This window comes from Merops nubicus, unplaced genomic scaffold, assembly GCF_000691845.1.
Source record: "Merops nubicus isolate BGI_N331 unplaced genomic scaffold, ASM69184v1 scaffold19844, whole genome shotgun sequence".
Lineage (NCBI taxonomy): Eukaryota > Metazoa > Chordata > Aves > Coraciiformes > Meropidae > Merops > Merops nubicus.
The window spans coordinates 1518-21856 of record NW_008606472.1 but is presented as its reverse complement, the minus strand read 5'-3'; the positions used below and the strand labels follow the sequence as shown (position 1 = coordinate 21856).

Sequence of the window (20339 nt, the reverse complement as noted above, 5' to 3'; positions counted from 1 at the left end):
GAAAAATCAAATAAGTGAGGGTTAAAACTGTTTGGCTCCACTTTTGTACCGCCATACCTCACAAAGGGTGAGAGGCATCGTGTAGCAATGCAACGTTCTCTAGTGAATATAAGATTAATGCAATCTCAGTTACTAAGAATATATTGTGCAACATTATGATTTTACCCATGTCCTTCAGTTCAGCTGGTGACTTTTTAATGTGGTTTGGGTATTTTTGCTTTACATTATAGAAATACTGTACCCACATTTTTGACATACTAAACACAGGAATACAAAAATCTTTGTCTACTTCAGTATAGACTTAGTGCACTGAGAGAGTCACACACGGGGTGAGCCAGCAAAGATGTCAAAAAGATAATTCTGGTGTCGTTATTACTCGTTTGTGGCTAATCAATGAGTAAGTTTGAACATCTAACTGAACCAAGCAAACTTCTGCCAGGCCTCAAACCCACGTTTGCTGAGCCTGGCAGGATTAAACAAAGTGCACGCAGTGTTGTAACCAGTGTAGTGGAAGAGGGACTCTGAGGACTCTGTCCTGAGTGCTGGGATTGGTGTGTTCAGCAAGGGCACTGCCTAAAATTGCTCTGCAAAGAAATAAACCTGATTTCACAGGGGTTTCTCTCTTCAGAGGAACAATTATAGCCCTCTTCTGTTCGTTAACATCTAAAAGCCCTGAGGAACACAGCACTCAGGGAGTAAAATGAATCTTTTCAATATCATTAGCAGTAACTCTAGCATTCATGGTGACATTTCCTCTGCAGCAAAGCCATTCGTTGTGATCTGTTGTGAAGCTGGAGCAGGAGAAACCCCGATGCTCTTTGTACCTGGTTCTGAAACCACTAGGGGCTTTGTGCAAAAACATTAAACAGGCCACCTAAAAAAACAGGTTTGCTGAGCAAATACGTTGCAAACCCTGCGCTTGTATTAACAGTCACCAATTGCACAGAGTGGTTTTGGCAGCAGCAGGTTTAACCTAAGAAGGGGGCAGCTTAAAATGGGTCATTTTGGCTTCTGTCAGTCAAAATTGGTTTGGGGCAATGTAGGGTGAAGGGTACAAGGGGGAATTTGCTTGCTAGTAACTGGAAATAGAGGAAGAGAGAAGGAGAGAAAAAATGTAGAGGGCTCTTGTTTTGCTTTGATTTTAAATTAGAAATGCAGATACTTGAATTCTCTTTGCAAGTTAAAATAAGTTGCTTTTTCATCTGGAGAATTAGATACAAAAGACCAAATGACTCCTCTTGTAGCATGTTTTAGTTCCCTAGGACTGCAGAGCTGTGGCTGAAGTGAGTCTCCTGAAGTGATTGGTGGTGAGTGGGATGTTGCTGCCACACTCCAATTCAGAGAGCAAAGCGTGCCCTGTTGATAGGAAAAGCAGTTTGAAACTGTGGTGAGGGAGGGTCCATGCTGGTGAGGGGAGCAAATGTTGCTGGTATTTCCTGTACATTTTGTCACTTCCTTCCATGGAGGACAAATCACTGGTCTGATCTGCCTGTCTTTGAAGTCCCACATGTGGCTGCTGGTATGAGGGTCCATGTATCCTTGCCACATCTGTTCACTGGCATGGAGGCACATACCAATCCATGAAAAATAGTACTGAGAGAGCTTTAAAAGATCTTGTTTATCCTCCAGCTTCAAGGCAGCTAAACCAGTGTGATTTCTCAAAGCCCATGGACACGACGTTGGAATGCAGCAGGTTCCCTAGGCAGGCTGGAGTATTCTCAACTTCAGAAATGTTACAGATTGTCTAATGTACATCTCTCTTGGTTAAAACTAAATTAATTAGGTTCTGCCTTGATGGAAGACTTGCCTGCAGGCGTATGGTCAGGTTCCTCTTGAATACTCTTAAGACTAAGCAAATTCTTTGTATCTCCTCCTCCATGTGTCTTGTTTTCTGCTCCTCTTTCTGTCTGCTTGTTCAGCTCTGGACTTTGTTGCTTCACATTTCCACAGTGGTCACCGTGCTGCATCCAAGGCCTGAGTCTGCCATTGGCACTACACTAATGAGATAAGAGTCTGCAGGGTTCCTTTGGCTCCCCTCTAAACCTCTGCCTGGCTGAGCTGGAGCACTGCAGGCCCCTGCACCCTCTGTGGTCACAAAGGAGGTGCCACCAGCGTGGTGTGGAGCCTGCTGATGGCCATGGACCCACTGAGGGCAAGGGAAGGGGGATGTTGGGCTGGCCCCTGGGATAGGAGAGGCTGAGCTGTGGTTTCACAGCCCTTGAAGGATGGGTGACTTAGTGTAGAGAGTTGCTGTTCTTTATTTCTCCTTGATAAATGAGCATTTCCACATATTTGGGCAAATACGAAGTTCATGAGCAGCTACCAAAGTACCTTCTTAAAATGTCTCAGATGTGCCAAGTACCTAATCTGAAATCTGGGATTTCCACTCATTTTCTCCATGCTGTCCTAGTATGTGTGTCCTGATGTGAATAAACTACAAGATTCCTGTTAACTTACAGTTCAATGATTTAGACATTTCAAAAAGGATACCTTTACTAATTCCAACAATATATGCAATCCAGGCTATTATGCAGGAAGATTTAAAATATTTAAAATTATTTTCCTTTATCATTTGTCAAGTACACATTATAATTGGGATTGTTCATCCAAGGAGGATGTTCATCCCTGGAGGTTAGATTGTGTGTCTGTCAGGAGCAATCTTTTCTAAAGAAAAAAGAATGTAAAAAGAAATTACATTTGTCTGTTCAGTTATTTGACCTAACAAGTAGTGCGTTTTTTGTGAGGGGAGTTAAAAATTAACCACTGAGGTTCTAACTGCAACAAGTAATTGTGAGCACACACAATAGTTGCTGTGATTCCATTTGTTCTTGGGGTGGAATGTAAGAATGAGCAGTCACCTGCTGAAGGTGGGTTGCACAGAAAGCACCCCACAACAAGGAGATTTTTTAAAATCAATCTCCTTTCTCATGTAAGAGTGGTGGTAGGAGGATAAACCAATTCCAGGAAAAACCAGGATGCATGCATTCTGTAAAGTCACAGATAAGTTACGATTTAATTCTCTTTAACATGATCAGTTATGTGTCTTTAGTGATATATATTTTAAAGTACTTTGTCTTTTATATAATCCAAGACTCAAACGTGAAATATTTCTAATCCTGGAAAATGAACTGAAGTCATACTTGTCAAATTCTTCTGACCAAATGTCTTTATATTGAGTTTTATCATTTAAAATCTTGATGGTATTAAAATTGCTTTACGTATAGGTAAGGTAACAAATCCATTCAAATAAATCAACTGTTTGAGATGATTTATATTCAGAAATGAGAATTATATTTGGTTAAACTTTAAACCACCCCAGGAGGAATGGATGATGCTATAGTGTATCAGAACAGTGTCCTGTGTAAGGGGGTTGCATTGTCCATGGTAAGTAACTTCTCTTTTTCTCCTTTTGTTTTTTGTTTTGTTTTGTTTTCCTAAACTTTCCAGGTAAAAGTACTCCTGTAAGCCACCTTGGGTCTTCAGATTTTCCCAAGCCCCATGATCCATTCCAGCCATTTGGGGCTGACAGCAGTGACCCGTTTCAAAGTAAAAAGGGGTTTGGGGACCCATTTAGTGGAAAAGATCCATTTGCTCCTTCCTCTTCAAGTAAAACTTCTAAAGACTCTTCCTTGGGGTTTGCAGACTTCAGCTCTGTAAGTTAAGTTCATTGTCTCTGAGCAACCACTTTCTGCTCTGCTTGCAGCAATCTTTTGGGTTTTTGTTTTAACTGCAAACCTACTGTTCACTGGCTTCTGTCTCTTAGTACCTTCATGCTGTCCTCGTTGTTTTTGTATTAATATTTCTGTAATAAAAAGGCATTATTTCAATAAAAAAAAAGAAGTTTCATACTAAATTTTAAAGGGTTTACTTGCATTTAAATTATTTTAGTACAGTGTGCCTTTACTCACAAATTCTTTGTAGCAGAATCTGTGTATTGTTTTTGTTGCATGGAGGCTATTTTGTAAACTGATTTTTTGGAAGCCAATGCTGTAAAGATTCAAAAACAACTGTTGAAAACATTTATATAGCAATTTTACCATATCCTGAGAAGCAGATCCATAAAGGGAAGGATTCCACAAAGTATTTGTAATTGTTTGTGAAAAAGGTTCTGACAATCCTGTCACAATGTTTGCTGTATATGATGAAATGTGATCGTAAGGATACATATACCCGACAGAGATTGAAAGTTCAGCTGTTGAATTTTGTTCCAATTCCTGCTACTGTAGAAAAGCCCTTGTTAGACAAAGAAAACAAAACGGGTTTGTAGAACCGACAGAGAAACGCCCATACTGCTACAAAAGACAGTGTGAGGAGCTCTGAAAGCCAAGCCAAGCACCCATTCCCTATAAAACAGAGGGTTTCTAAGAGCCCGGCTCTGTTTCCAGTGCTGGCAGGTGCCTCCCTGGGTTGGAAATCCCTGTCAATGAGCAGCAGTGTGGTTCCTGTTGCTTCCCTGAGGAGATAGGAATCTGCTCCATCCACAGCCCCTGGCTCCTTCCTCCCTTCACGTTTCTGTTCTGTTGCTGCCAGCTTACCCTGGTGCTGAAGTCTGGTGGGCAGAGTTCAGTGTTCAACAAGTGGAGATCTTTAAGCCGAATCTTTCAGGTTGCTTATTTTTAATGTTTTCCCCCCTAGTTAGTAGCCAACAGTAAATGTGTATCACCTTCCTATTTGATATTGTTAGTGGAGGTCATCTCTGCATACTTCTGGCTGGCCTCAGTGCTTTAATTTATCTATGATACTGAAGATGTCCAAGCTCCAAATATGATGTATGCTTTACCACAGTTAGTACTAGCCTGTTGAATTTGCACAGTTAAATTCTGTGATTGTAATACAAAATGGTGACATTCTTAATAAAAACAAGACACAAAACTTGCTTTATCTGCAATTTCTTGACCAACATCTAATCTCTTCCTTCAATGAAAGACCAATAATGGAATGGAGTGACTGTTACCCAGCTATTGTCATCTGACTTTGCAGACTGCATTTCCTAACTTAAAAGTGTGGCTTACACCAACTGATTGTATCAAATGATTAACCAAAATCTCTGATCCCCATCCCAGTGGGTGCTTTACTATTAAATTTGCTGTGCCATCAGGTTTTCAGGAGGTGAGATTAACTTTAGAAGATTAGGAGAAATCAGATCTTGAGCAGTAGCCACTTATAATTACTATTAAGTGGCACTTCATCAAATGAAATGAATTTTTTGGTTTTGTGAATTTCTACTGCTGTAAGAAAAAAAAGTACTAACTGAATCTGGCTGAAAAGACAAAGACTTGATCCCTTGTCAGTTCGTTGGTTGTTTTCTTTGCTTGCCTATAACACAGTTATTTTACTGCATTTGATCATTCCTAATCCTTCTATATGAAGATTTAAATACATTTGTTAACCTTGTGATCAGCAAGAATGTGCTTCTCTGTGCCTGATGTTTGGGAAACTTTGTTGATAACAGAAATGAAAAAAGCAATTTTACTTACAGAAGCTTTTTTGACACATAGTTTGAGTCAATGGAATCTGAGAACAGAATCATAGCATCATGTAAGTTTGAATAATTGAATAACCTGATTTTTAATTGGAATTCTTTACTATTGCAAAGAATTAACATGAGAACCTTCACTAGATTTTAGTAGCACCCTAGAAAATTTGGCTTTTTTTTTTTCTGAGACACTGGCAAACAGATGCACCGAGTTTAAGTATATTCTCCTTGCACTCTTAACTTTTCCACTGTCATTAAATGTGACTCTTTGGAACAAAACAAAATCTTTTGGTAGCTCATAATTCAGGTATTTCTAGGTTCCAGCTTCAGTTTACAGAGCAACAAGCAAAGCAACCTTTCTGCCAACAGAAAGCGTTTAAATTTCCAAGACACAGAGCACTGAGAACTAAACTCCAATTTTTCTCCTAATACCAGCTGGTAATTGAGCCAAGCCCAAGTCCATGTAACCTTTTGTGCATTTGCTCAGTTTTGCTGGTCTGCTTTTTTCCTCATTTATGCCTTCAGTCTCAAGAAAAGGGTTTAATGAAAAGGCAGATCTGTGATAAATATTTATAGACATCTTGAAACCTGGACAAGTGAAAAAACAGTTGTTATTGTATGAAATGACTTATCATTCAGTTATGTTACCTTTTTATAGGCAACCTGTGCAAGAGTCAGTGGCGTTAATGAACTCTTCTGTATCCCACTGATGGTCAGAGTCATGCTCCTGAAAACTTGACTTCCTGCTAACAATTTCTAATAAGCCACATCCAGATTTGTTTCAAATGAATCACTTGCCTGTTTTTCCTTTTCTGTTGTTGTTGGTTTTTTTGTTTTCACTCAGCAGTTTTAACCACAAAAACATAACTTATGTAAAATAAACAAGTCATGATTGGGACTCTTGCAAGCTGTGGAAGACTTATCCTAAGATCCAAGCTATAGAAGTAAAACTGCTCTCTTAAATTTTTATTTTTTAAAAAAAAGACACCCCAGAGGGTTTGACCGAAGCTTATTTTATTTCTGAAAATAGTAACTGTTCTTTTCCATCCTGGCTTATATGATCTTTTTGATTTCTTGGAATAAGTGGGGAAGTCCTGCTTCCATTTGAGGCCGTTTTTACTGTATCTTAAAAAAATCTATTTTAAGTCTTAGTGAGCTTTTAAACCCTACCTGTCAGCTGTCATTATTCAAATGAGGAGCAATAGTAGGTTTTCTTCATTTTGGAAGCAAAATATCATAAAATGAGCAGCACTTTTATTGTATTTTAATAACATTGAATGCAAAGGTCCTCATCTAAATTTTGATAGCGATGAAAGCAGAGGTATTGTTTGAAGAAAAGTAATTTTAAAAGAATCCTTTTCTTACATCAAATCATCTGAAAAATCGTATTGAGAGAAATGAAATGAGGAATCATGAGCATCCACAAGCACAGAGATGAAGCATAATTTAGATGATGAGTAAATAGGGATTGGACTTGGGTTGAAACTCAAATAAGTGCATTTATTTAGAAGGTAGGAATTACAGCGCTGGGGCAGAGGCTGGGGAGGGTCCATCAGGTGTTGTCTGGAACAGTCAAGCAAATTTTAGAAGTGACATCTAATGCAAGCACTTGCCTGCAGCTCTGCAAACACTTCTGTTACCATCATCCTCTTCAGGGAAGGCTAAAATTAAACACCAATTATATTTTAGTTTTTTAATTGTTACAGTTTCAATAAACTGTTTTCATATTTTGTGCAAAAAAAAAATCAAAGAAGCAAACCTCCTGCATCAAGCAGTGGTAAATACTGGAATATAGTTTTGGAGTAGTTTTGCTGCAGTGGATTTAAATGTGTTTTGGGGAGCTCAACCAGGCTTAGAAGCTGGATGTTGCAATGCATTTTATTTCCTTAGTGTTTTCTGCTGAAGTAAATTGGATTCTCTTACGTTATTTCTTACTGGAAAAACTCTGCAAGTGTTTTTATGAACAGTGACAGAGGCACTTTTTGTAACTTTTGATTTGGTGATGAAACTTCCCACAAATCCGCAGTCTCCAGAGTCATTATTAAACCCTCTCACCCTTAGCAGGAACTACTACAATAAAACTCTGCAACAGAGTTGCACAAGAGTAAATAACTCTTGTTTTTTAACAGCTATTTACTATACTTAAAAATGGATGTAGGTTGTTATGCTCCTAAACCACTAACTTGCTTTTTTTTGTGTTTGTGGAGTTTTTGTTTGGCTCCAGTCCCCTGGCCATTTTCATACAAAACTGAGACATGGATGCAGGGACGTGCAGCCCAGATGGGTTAGTTTCCTGGTGGGAGGAGGAAGAAATTAAGGAAATAAATTAAAGGATGAAGTCAGGAAATCAGTGAGTGCATTTTTATCTTAATCCAGAAGAACTACCCGCAGACAGCTTGGTATACTTGATTCATATATTTAATCACTCTGCTTCGTTGTATTTTTCACATTAATTTCCTCTAGCTTTTCGGTAAATGTATTAATTTGTTTTCCATTTTCATTTTTTAGTTTGGAAATGAAGAACAGCAGCTGGCATGGGCAAAACGTGAGAGTGAAAAGGCAGAGCAAGAAAGACTAGCTCGGTTGCGGAGACAAGAACAAGAAGACCTTGAGTTGGCTATTGCACTCAGTAAGGCTGATATGCCCAACTCTTAAACAGGGGGTTTTGGCTCCCCCCTCTCCAAGTGGAACCCTTAAATGTGGCTTTTATAAAAATTACTAAATTCTTGGTTTATGTTGTGAAAATAACTTTAAGTCACCTTCAACTCTAAACAAGACTGGCTGGTTACGTCAACCTGGGCTCTGTGTGGCTTTTCAAGTGCATAATATGCAGGAAGCACTGTATAAGCTGTATTATATGTTCTAGATAAAATTTACTGCTTGTAAGAAATTTAATGTATGATCCTAAGATACTGAAAGCAAAGTTTCTTTATCTGGAAGACAAGGTTGCATCTAGTAAACTGCAACTTGTGAGTCTGGCTTTTTATTACCTGAATTCCATTGACTTTTTGAGGCTGCAGTATGAATTTCAAAGAAAATGTCATCAAAAGATAATATTTATAGAATTAGCTTTTACTTGTTACATTTATTTAATAATTCATTGTAGGCTAATCAGTATGTCACCTCTGCCATCTCTGTCAAAGTCTTCAGAGTAAGTTCATTATTAGATGGTCCCTTTTTAGCCAGGAGGTGTGGCTTTTACAAAAGAATCTGACAGTTTGCATACAATGAGTACAAAAATAGTGAACTGTGAAGTATTACCCATTTGAAGTAGTTCTTCTAATTCAAACATTTGTTTGCATCGAGTTTTAATGACTGTGTGCAGAGTTGTAAAAGAGGGAGTTCATTCAGTTGTAGTAAATCAGACAAATGATTTGGCAATTAAACCATTAGGTAAAATCTTGCTTTATCCCATAAGCAAATCTGATGGCAGGATTGTGATATGAGTTTGAGTGCTGCTTTCATGTAAAATCAAGCAGTGGAAAACTTCCTAAGCTTGAGCAGTGTTCATCTCTACAGCTCTTTTTCCCCTCTTTTACTCCCAGAACATAGACCACGTTCTTGGTGTGACCCACTGGCTGCATGAGACAGCCCCTACCTCTGCTTCTTTAATTCCACCTCGCTTCTATTACACGGTTACAGATCAAACATCATTTAGCTGAAATCTGGCTAAGCTGAAATAGATTTTATTTGCCAAATACAGGTTCATGTGTAGGTTGGAGAAGTACTGGTAGGCTGGAGTGGCTTTACAGCACGGCTTGCAGTAGTGAGTCCAAGCACAGAACAGTTTTTATATACACCTGTAGAACTCACAACTTCCCTCTGGTAAGGGTACCACAGTGTGATTTACATGTCACATATAAAATAAGTCCTTACGATAAGTCTGTGAATTATTTACTTGCTAAAAATGCCTTTTCTGATTTCAGGAATTTGAAAACTTCAGTTGTCTCTGCCTTGGACTTTTATGTCTAAATAGAGTAGGCATCTAGTGTAAAAGTTTTAAAATATCCTTAATGTAGATCTGCTTTCCTGTCCTTGGCTCTCTAGGAATACAAATCTTAAGAGTCTTGTGTTTTTACTGAGTCATCCCTTATAACAGTTTCTCTATTTTATTTGAAAATGTGGTATTCCTTCAGCATCTTTAATGCATTTCTATGTTTTATGTCCTCGCTTCCTTACTTTTATTTTTCACAATACAATGATAGTGCCTGTTGACTGGATGAAAGCGATCCTTCCCTGTTCTGTTGTAATTGCCTTACTCTGGCTGCTTTCCTTACACAGAGATAAGAATCAGATTGGGTCATTTTAATCTTCTTAGTAGTTTTCAGCTCAGAAATGCAGCTAAGATGTGGCATTTGTTGTCTCAGGCTTCTGTGAGTAGGTTGATGGGTGAGTGCGTGTCTGTACGTGTACACACACATCCACCCATTTACACAGACTAACCTGAAACCCCAGATCTCCAAAGGCAGGTTTAGGAGCCACAGTTCCCTGCCTGCTTTGTGTCTCCAGTGCTAATGGTACTGCAACTAATGAGAATCAGTCATTCCCCTTAGAAAGGGAGAAGAGTCATTCTGGTATCAAACCTAAGCATATAATCATCTTTAGTGCTGTCTTTTAATGACTATTTTGAAGTGCAGTAGGAGATATCTCTAATTTTTGCAGAACCTGGTTTGAAATCTCTTTCCATTGTGGTTATTTTTCTCTAAAATATGTTAGATTAAATGTTGAAACACACTAAAATGGCAACAAATGCTGTTGGTCTACAGGACTTGAAGTCTCTGAGAGCAAACTTGGGTGTGTGTGTAGCTAACGTGAGATAAAACATTTGCTATGAAAGAGCAGTTTTCAAAATTGAATGGGTGCAGGATTCTTAGTGAAGCTGAACAAATTGTATCCATGTGTAAGATTCCCCTTTTCATTTTCTTTTGGGAGTGTGGTGTCTCTTCTGCTACAATAAACCCCCATTCATGTGTAGTGCCATTTTAGAAAGGAAAACCACTTTTGGACTACTCCTTGGCTGATGTCACTCCAGTGGGACGGGGTGGATGAGCTAAATAGCTTGATTCATTTTCTGAGTTATGTACCATAACAAGACTTTCTGCTACTTTGTCAGTGCTCTAAAACACTGTAATTTATCATGCTTCTAAGGCAGTGAGTTGGTGTTTTCAAGATGTTCAGCAGTAGCAGGAAGCCAGAAATGTGAATTAATCTAGCATTCCACATAGCGTTAGAACTAACTGCTCATTTCCCCATTTCCTTGTTGACTCATTCTTCATGTTTGCTTGGACAGTACCAGAAGATCAAGCAAATGAAGGACAGAACACGTTCTCTGTGCACAGTGTGTTAGATTTAGTGACTTTAGCTTTACTGAAACACTTCCCTCCAAATGCTAGACCCTGCAGGAGAAGAGAAGCTAGCTGTGATTTCTCCAATCATATTTAATACAGCTTTCTTTAGAAAAAGGCAGATTACCCACATTCTTCTCTTGTAACTCCATGTCTTGTACAATACCTCCACTTGTTCCTCTAAGAGAAACCTCTTTTCACAAGACATTGGTCTCCTTCTCCCTCCAGAACAGTGAAATTTAAAGCACAAATAGGCCTGTTGCTATTTGGGCAGAGAAAACCTGTACAATGCAAGACATAAAATGTGAGTATACCCAAAGCAGACAGAGTGTACATGATGAGATCCATATGATTTGTGTCTGTGTGTATATATATATATATAGTGTACTGTATAATGTAATAATAGTGTGTGTATATACTATATACGTCCACATACTATAAATGTCTCCTATATAGTTGCTTGTGCTGTACATAACTGTGTATATACAATGGCTATGTAGAATATACCTATATATTCTATATATTGAGGCTTGTGTGTCTCTGTGTATTCGCTGAGCAGAGGTGGATACAGAAATGGAATTTTTACAGACATGCAGATTAGGACATGGCTCTTAGAATTTCAAAGTTCTGGTGAAAGAGAAAAAAAAAAAAAAAGGAGAAATAATTACTTCTAATAAATTTGTTTCCAGATTAGTTTCATTGGCTTGAAAGGCTGTGTTCCCTGGCAGTGCCCAGTGCACAGGAGACCTGGCAGAAAGTAGGTGTCATCTGCTCTGGATGAGCTCTCACATTCTTTTGACTTTTTGAAGTGTCTTTTTGAACTGCAGGCTCAATTTCTGATCTCCTGGCGTGTGGTGGTCAGGTGGTGTCATCTTTGCTTTTTTCTCTAGGCTGAGGCAATAATGTTTCTCCTACATTTGCTTGTAGTTTCACTTCTTCCTATTTTTTTTTTACCCTCCTTCCTTAGAAATGCTTTTTTTTTTTCCCCTTTCTACTCCCCTCCACATGTACACCCCAAACAGTCACAGGCTAAGGTGGAAAACACGTTTTTCTTGCTTCATTCCAGTTGTATAGGTTGCACAGAATCGTCATCTGGATTTCAGCTCTGTTTTTCCTCCGTTTCCACCTGAGCTTTTCCTTCAGGAGGAACGACTACCCACTGCATTCTTGGCTTTGAGGGAAGAATGGAGGTGATTCTACTTTCTCCTCAGATAAATTATTAGGCTCTGTGGTACGTTGAGCAATCACAAAGAGTTTAGTAGCCTTTTATAGTGGCACACGTGTGTTTTACACCGAGTGCCGTCACTGCTGGAATGACTCATGGAAAAGTGTGGATTGCACCCAGCACTGAGGCACAACAGCTCGAGCAGGAAAGACAGACAATAACCCACGCTGAACCTACGCAGGCAAACTTTGCAAGTAGGACACAGGTACTGAGTTACCCACGTGGTCCTTTAGAGAGCAGGACGTTCACTTTGCCTCCAGTGGTTTCCCTAAGTTATATCCAAACAGTCTTGTAAAACATACCAGTCATTCTGCAATAAAAACAGATGCTCATAAAAGCAGTGCTTCTACAGATGAAATATTTTTATATTGGCAAATTTTTCCTTATGAAATCCCTGCCCTATGAGGATCATCAGTCCTTACTGTATTTTGTTTCCTGTAATGTGCTCTCAAAGTGTAGGAAATTCCAAGCTGGGTCTGACTAACTTTTAATTTATTTTTTTTTTTTTTAATTCCTGTCTGTGAAATCTGTTGCAGAAATTTTGTAGAAGTTATTTTGTCATCTTATGCTCAAAGATAATGCACTTTTCTTGGATTCTTCTTATAATCCTTTTGGGGTTACTATTGCTCGTTTAGTGTTTCTCCATTGAGAAGAGTATTTATTCTGTAGAACTGAGGCCCAAGGAATTTTGGTCCAAGTAGAATTGTTGCTTTCCCTCGTGTGAGAGTTTGATTTCTCCCTCCTTCTACATTTTTTTCCTTCCTCTCAGGAATTTCATTTCTGTTTAATCCTCATTTAGAGTTGGAACTCTGTCAGAGTGGATTGATCTGTGATGATAATGCTCTAGTTCAGATATCTCCCTGTCCCAGAGGAACAGCTCCATTTCCATTCTGTGTCAACCATTTCACCTCCCGTAGACTTCACAACAAAACTCTTTTCTTAGAAAGGACTTTTGCTTGGAGTATGGTGGAATCATAGAAGATTTATTTTTAGATTAAATATGTTAACTATTATTCATTGACACACCTGTTTTATCAGTTGATATGCTATTCTTTTTACTTGAAAGTTTTATAAATAAAGGCTAATTTGTTATAAAATGGAATGTTCATTTTTCCAACTTCTGCCTCCCCTTTTAAGTTTAACTTCCAAAGGAAAACTCCTAGTGACTGTGGTTCCTTCTGCTGTTACAACTATAGAGTGCTCTTCTGGTATCCCTTTTAATATGATGTTCCTTAATCTGACCTAAAATAGGTGGAAACACAAAGTGGAAACTGCAATGTTGGCCTAAATTTGACTAATATCTCCAAATATGTACATTATTGTAGTTATATTTATCTTTCAAATATCGTAACAAATTGAAAGGTATTTTAATTTTAACCCATCTCGTGTGTTTATTGTTTAATAAGAGAAATGTTATTGTTTAATATAATAAATGAGAAGTTACTTTTTGGAGCTCTGAGACTTCGACAATCTTTCTTTACTCTTTTTTTGTTGTTAGTTTTCTGTGGATTCACAAGCTTTGGAGTCAAACTTGTGACTCTTCCTTAGATGAATTCTCAGTGTTGGGATCTTTATGCCTTGGGCTGATGCCCTCGACGTGCTGTTTTCTGTGCTGTCCTTCCTCTTCTCTTGTCCCGGCCACGTTTGGTCTGTACAGACCAGTCAGAAAATCCAACACCACACCCTTTCCAAAACAATTTGTGTGCAATGCTAAACATCCAGGCCGTGTACACTGGGAGGGGTTACAGAGCTCACCAGAGACAAACCCTCTCTGCCTGCTGGAAAAACACACCTCACCATCATGCTTTTCGACGTTATTCACTTTGACTCATTATTCTCCCGTCTGTTTGTTTTATTTGCTCTGCTTCTGCACAGGCTGGCACGGCTCAGGACGGATCGCCGAGGCAGGTTGCTCTTGAAATTGCTCTCCAGCAATATTTTTAGTATGTTGACATTTGGGAGCCAGGATTTGCCTGTGGCGTGTCACATCCAGGCACAACTTCCTACCCAGCTTCTCTCGTCGCGTCGTGCTCTTCGCTCCCAAAACCACGGCCACAGCTCAGGGTCTTGCTCCCACCTGAGTTTTTGGAGTCTGGCATATACAGTGTCCTCATCCTTGCACTTTCCCAAATACTTCCCATGCCATTCCCAGAAGAACTCCCTGTCCCAGGCAGCGAGGAGAGGCCCTTTCATGGGGAAGGGGAGAAGCATTGACCAGTGGAACCTCGAGCATAAAGCGACTCTAAGCCTCCAGCTGTTAAACCTCAGAAGCAAATGTAGGTAACGTGTTTACTGTACCTCAGATCTCCCCGAGCCCAGCCCGTGTTGTGAAAGCCTGAGCCCTTGCTGCCCTCCCTGCCCCAGGAACTGTGGTTGGACGTTTCTGAGGGAGGTGCTATGGGGAGAAACTTGCCGAATCTCCTGCCTGCTGGACGTGACTATCGATGTAGTCACTCTGACTATCTTTTACCTCCTGTCTGGTTAGCATTTTTTTAATGTAATGACCACAATTAAAACTTTTTATTGGTGCTGATACAGCATTTCTTACAAATGCTGTTCTTCCCTATTGATAAATTCTCGTAACTCTTTGCCAGCTGCAAACATAACTTATTTCTGCTGTTTAATGCTCTATAAATGTTGTCCTCAATCACAACCTTTCAGAAGGCAACTGTACAGAAGAATTAAGCCCCGTGCCCTCTCTGCCCATGCCTTGCACCCACAGGAAGGCACCCAGGTATCATACACCTTGTTTTATAAGTGCTTACCATATAAAATCATCAATACATCAAAACCCACTCATGCTGTCATCGTGGATGGGCTGCAAAAGAAGAGGTTGTTGGGATTGGAGGATTTGTTTGGTGTGTGTTTTGTTTTGTGTTTAAGGCTCAGTAGCTTCTCACCTAATATATTAAATGTCACAGGGGACGTCCAACGTGATATTTCCTGATGACATAATGATAGGTCAGAACTCCAGGAATGCTCTGAGCTGTAAGAAGTACAAGAAACCAAAGTAGAAGTGATTTAAAGGGATACCCTATTTAATTACAACCCTGTAATAGGTCAGTTCATCTACAATTTCTGTGTTGCTGAATTTATGCTTACAACAAAGGGCAGAATACTTTTGATTTGCTAAAAGGAATTATGATTGAAGCAGGTAAATAAGCAGGTAACTAATGCTAACACTGGTGACAGAGTAAATGAAAACTTTGATGCTGCTGCTCTCCTTGTGCTTGGAAAGGTGGTTTGGGTAAAGCTAGTGCATCTTCATATAAAGCAGTGCATATGACTCATTTTTTTTCATGTCTACATAAAATATTATAAGATCAAATAATTGTGGCTGAAAAGTCAGACCTCAAAAGATTAAATCAAACGTATTTTCTGCCTAACAAGTTTAGGATAAATCCCTGCTTCCTCTGCACACTTCAAGCTTCGAGCACCGTTCGGTGACAGAGGCGGTGCCAAATCTGAGCCGAGGCGAGGGGGAATTGGCTGCCTGGGACCAGTGGAGCTTTAAGGAGTCTCTGGGAATCAATAAGTTGAGCCAGTTACCTCCAGAGCCCGTGAATTGCGTATGGCCACGTGCTTTAGGTTACCGGTGTTTGGCTTTTAAACCTATTCCTTCTCCTCTAAATCTATAGGAAGCACGTTTCTGAATGGGGGTGTGCCTCAGCTTGGGGCTTTGCTCAGGGCAGAGAGGGGTTGCTGCAGTGCCAGGGTTTTTCAGGAGCTCTAACCACTCTGCTCTTGGCACACAGGATGAGTCCCGGGCAGGTGGGACCCGTTAGAGCCCCAGCTGAGAGCGGCTGCTTCAAGGACACGCAGGAATTTTAAGGTTTGTGGAGGCCACCAAGTATGTTTTGGATGTTAGCAACAAGGAGAGCTTTCTCCCTATTAAATTACATGGGGTTTGGATTGAATTTTCCTCTTTATGTTTCCCCCCAACACTGCTTGTTACCATGGCAATGGCTACATGACTTCGTTGTAGTTGTTTTATTTAAATATAGCAAAAGAAATTGCTGGAGCTTGGGATTCTGGCTTCGAAAATTCAATTTAAGAAAAGCCTAACAGCTACTCTGTGTTATAGGTGCACAAAATAGCTTTAGAAACCACAGTGCCTCTACCACAGAAAACCACAGAACCGCACAATCCTATAATTTGAAGAATGGACAAACTTTTTTTGGCACTTCTTGCAGATGGAGGACCAAAGTTTAGAGCGAGTCGATGTTTTCAGGCCGTTTGTAACCAAGGACTCTCAGAGGCTGAAATCCCCCATCCCCCTGCAAGGTGAGCTACGGCCAGAATTAAAGCTAGAACTCCCCCATCCCCGTTCCTCTGCAAATCTAACATCAACTTTCAGAAAAGCTGGGCGAGGGGGGGGTTTAGTCCAGCCTTCCACTTCTTTGGGGTTGAAACCCCTGGATTTGGAGGCTCCGTGCCCCCTTGCTGGGGGGTGCTGGTGCAGGGCTGGGTCAGCAGCAGCCGTCCCGGCGCTGGGGTGTTGTCTGGAGCTGGGTTCCCGTGCAGGGCAGGTTTAACTGACTCTTCTGCAGGCAGCAGGTGAGAGAAAAACCGTTTTCAGTGAGCGAAACACAAAGCTCTGAAACCCAGAATGGAATTAACTGACTTTCAACAGTAGCTCCTCTGGATGGTGTCTCGAGTTCAGAAATACTTGCTACAACTTTCACTAGGAACCTTGTGCAGGATTTGCTGCTTTCTGTACTTAACGTGCTCTATCTAATCTGGCAATCTATCTTGCAAGTATAGTGAGCCCATCACTGTGGTATCTTATAAGAATATGTGTGAAATTGTTGTTTACAACGGACTCTACATTTCCTCCCATCGGGTATAACTACAACTTCTTTTTTTTTGTCCTTCCCTAGTGTGTCAGAATCGAATCCAGGAGAGCTGCAGATGGGGAGGGCAGGGCTTTGCTGCACACTCCCTAGGAGGCAGCTGGATTCCGGGTCTTTGGTGTTAATTAGGACAAAATTACTTAGAAGATGACGAGCTGATGGTCTATTATTAGCAGGTTGCAGAGCGTTAGTGATTTCCTGCCGGCCAGGGGAGGCTTTGATACATTGGTGGAATCACATTGACACAGCTCTGGATGTAGTAATTTAACACAATTAAAAAAAAAAAGAGTTGACAATTACTCATAATAGAATGTGAGAAGAATGAGATCAGCATCTCTTTCTTTCTGCTACAAGATTATCTTGAGATTCAAGAACCTGCAGTTTCCTGTAAAGACCACACAGAAATTATCATAGATGCCCTCTCTTACCCATCTAAAATAAAGCTGGTCATGAGCTTTTATCAGTGTTTTGCCCCTCCCCACGTCGAGAGGCCTGTATTTATGAATGTTGAGGGGGGGTTTTATGTTTCTATGGGAGGATAGCTTTGCTGTCTTCTCAGCTGAGTTGCAGCTAGAAGCTCAGAGGACACAAGCTGCTCATCTCCACAGGGTGAGCGACACACAGCAGAACATGTCTGCACTGTTCAGCCTGATCTGAGAGCTGTCTGGTGACACAGTGTCATGCAGATAACAAGTCTCTTATCAGAGGACCTTCTAGTGAACAGGAGCAGAGGGAACAGAGGTTATGACCTTTAGAGCTAGAGTGGAGCAGAGGGAAGCTTGGATGTCTTGGTGCAGAGATGCTGGAGGAGGGAGGAGGAGCACCCGTTGGGTGGGTGCTGTGGAGGAGCCACATGAGGTTTTTTTGGGGCTGGTGAAGGCAGTTAGGTCTCTCTCTGCGTGCAGGCACCGTGCAGCACCCGTGCACTTCGTGCTGCTTCACTGGCTGCAGCCATCTTCCACCCTGGTCATCTGGGGGGACAAAAAAGTGGCCAGACCAAAGGGCCACCTAGCCCAGCAACCCAGAGACGGCTGGGGCTGAGCAGAGCCAGATGAGCACGTTGTGAAGCTTCCAGGCTCTCCCCCAGTGCTGGAGAGCTCTCTCTGGGGACCTTCCTGAGGCAGATGTGGGGCTGCCTGCTGCGGGGTGGCAGTGCCCACAGCAGCAAGGGGGAAAAACTCTGATTTTTGGAGTTACTTTTCGAAAGAGGGACTAGTTTAAGGTTGTGGTGTATCATTGAAGCCTGGAAATGACTGAAAAACATTGTCAGTTCTTCAGAAAGAGCAAGAGAAAGCCAGGTGGCTCTGGAAAGGGAAGGGTAAGAATTAATTTCAAAAATTGTGCTCTTAAGGGTATAAACACCAAAGGATGGGCTGAAATATGAAAATCTTCGGCTATGGGGAAAGAGAAGGAAATACCTAGAACTGTTGCAACAAAGAATGTGCTAATTTTAGAACATCTTTAAGTCATCCTCACTTTCTGGAATTAAATTGTGCAAGTTTTTTTGTTTTTTTTTTTTTCTAGCAGATAAATGAGTTTTGTTTTTAATGAAGAAATGTTAAATCTCCCTTATATTTCACTCTGAAAGAGCTATAAAAGTGAAATGTGGTACTCATTCTTCCATGTCAATGATTAGAGGCCCAAAATACATCTGTTCCACATGAGCAACTGCAGGCTCTGCTTTCACAGAAGAATAGCTATATTTGTACTTACTTTAAATGTATTCCTGTTGATTTCATTCTCGTGTATTCTAACTTGTAAAGTCAGAAAAATGTCACAACCTTGATTAAAACCAAGTGCCAAGCATCCAGATGTTCCAGAAAAATGCTTCAATATTAAGCTGACTCTGCATACTTAATTAACACTGATTTTGTTCTACAAGTATCAAGGCTCACCACTAAACCGTAGCTGTAAAAACAGAGGATCCTCATCAGCTTTTCAGAGTGATTGCATAGAAATACTACTTGGAGTTGTGATCTCATTTACAGCTGTGGAAGAGCTGGGGGGTGGGAGCTCCATTAACTTGTTGCAGCTCTTTCCTGCTATAAGAATTGTAGTATCCAGCTTATTTAAAATCAGTTTTCAGAAGCTGGATTCGTGGCTACCTTCTATTCCTCCCCAACAGTTAATATCATTCTTAACTCCTGAAATCAAGGTGGGGCTGCAAATTTCGAAGTGAAGTTTTGGGGAATGAGTTATGAAGGTATTTTAACCCGTGTTGTGAATTTATGTTTGAATTCCACTACTGTTCTAGTGGAATTCTGCACCGAGCTCCTGAGAGCAAGGATAATTTATGTACAAGAATGCCTTAAAATAAGCCCCCGTAATTACAAAAATGCAGTGTTTAAATTTATAGTAAAAACCCACACACTGCTGGCAAAACTATAACTGCATCTGGAAAACATTAAGGATGCTATTAAAATAGTCTAGCATAAACTAGAAATGAGACTGAAATTACAGTGTTGCTTACTTAACCATTTTTAGGAAGTGTATTTTGAATGTAATCTACTTTATTTGATTTTTTTGATAAAACACCATACTGTGTCTTGTTTACCACTGAGGATGAATCACCTACTCTGTTATCTAATTTGGAAAATTCCAGAGCTCAGATTTTTTCAGCATCTTCTTCCAGTCTTCTTACAATTTAAAGCATAACCAGGTGGTTGTTGGTCCAGCCTATCAAGGGAAAAAGTTAACAGGGAGGTCTCGAAGGAGAAGAAAAATCACAGCAGTTAAAAACTTATTTTATTAAAAAGATAAGAAGTTTTCAAACATTGAAAAATTACGTTTTTATAAAAACAGAAATGGGCAGAATACCCATTTGTCTCCTATTTACATATACAATATTTCTCATCGTATAAAATTATTTACAATATATAAAAAAAAAATTACAGTAAAATAGGTTATTTTCTTACAAGACATCAAGCCCTGTACTTCTAGTGTAGATCATGGCAGACAAGAATATTATTGCACCTGTGAAACAAACAGTCTAACAATAGGAGTGTTCTCTTAGCCATGCCTTCGACTGGGGTCTAAAATAACATCGGTAGCTACAGTAACGTTCAGTTAATCTCGTCTAGGGTCAACTTCAGGCAGTTTCCATACAAACATTGTCTCGTAAAGCCTAGGACTGGGCAGTTAAAAATCAGAAAACAACAACAAAACATATTTACAGCTTCTTCTATACAATCTATACAGTTTTATGGAGTTTGCCCTTCCCAGAAGCTGCATAAATAACTCCCGTCCCCCCGCCCGCGCCGGGCAGGGGCTGTGACAGTCCCGTCGGATGCGCTGCAGGAGATGAGCGGCTCAGTCTCCTCGTGTCGAGTCCTCCCCAGCTCCCGCGGCCGGGGCGCCGGGGGCTCCCTGCGTAGTACCAGCTACCGCTCTGCCCCACCTCCGCCCCTGAGCAGTGAAAGCGCCCGCGGCCGGCCCCCGGG

The 20339-nt window shown here is 40.4% G+C and overlaps 1 protein-coding gene across 1 annotated transcript in view; it reads left to right on the top strand.

Annotated features, from left to right (window-relative positions):
* EPS15L1 (epidermal growth factor receptor pathway substrate 15-like 1) overlaps positions 1 to 8131 on the top strand; it is a 31974-nt gene extending 23843 nt beyond the window's left edge. The window contains exons 18-19 of the mRNA XM_008939662.1: positions 3448 to 3653; positions 7985 to 8131. Coding sequence (XP_008937910.1) covers positions 3448 to 3653; positions 7985 to 8131 — 353 coding nt within the window. The remainder of the gene's footprint in view (positions 1 to 3447; positions 3654 to 7984) is intronic.
* Positions 8132 to 20339: the final 12208 nt, after the last annotated feature.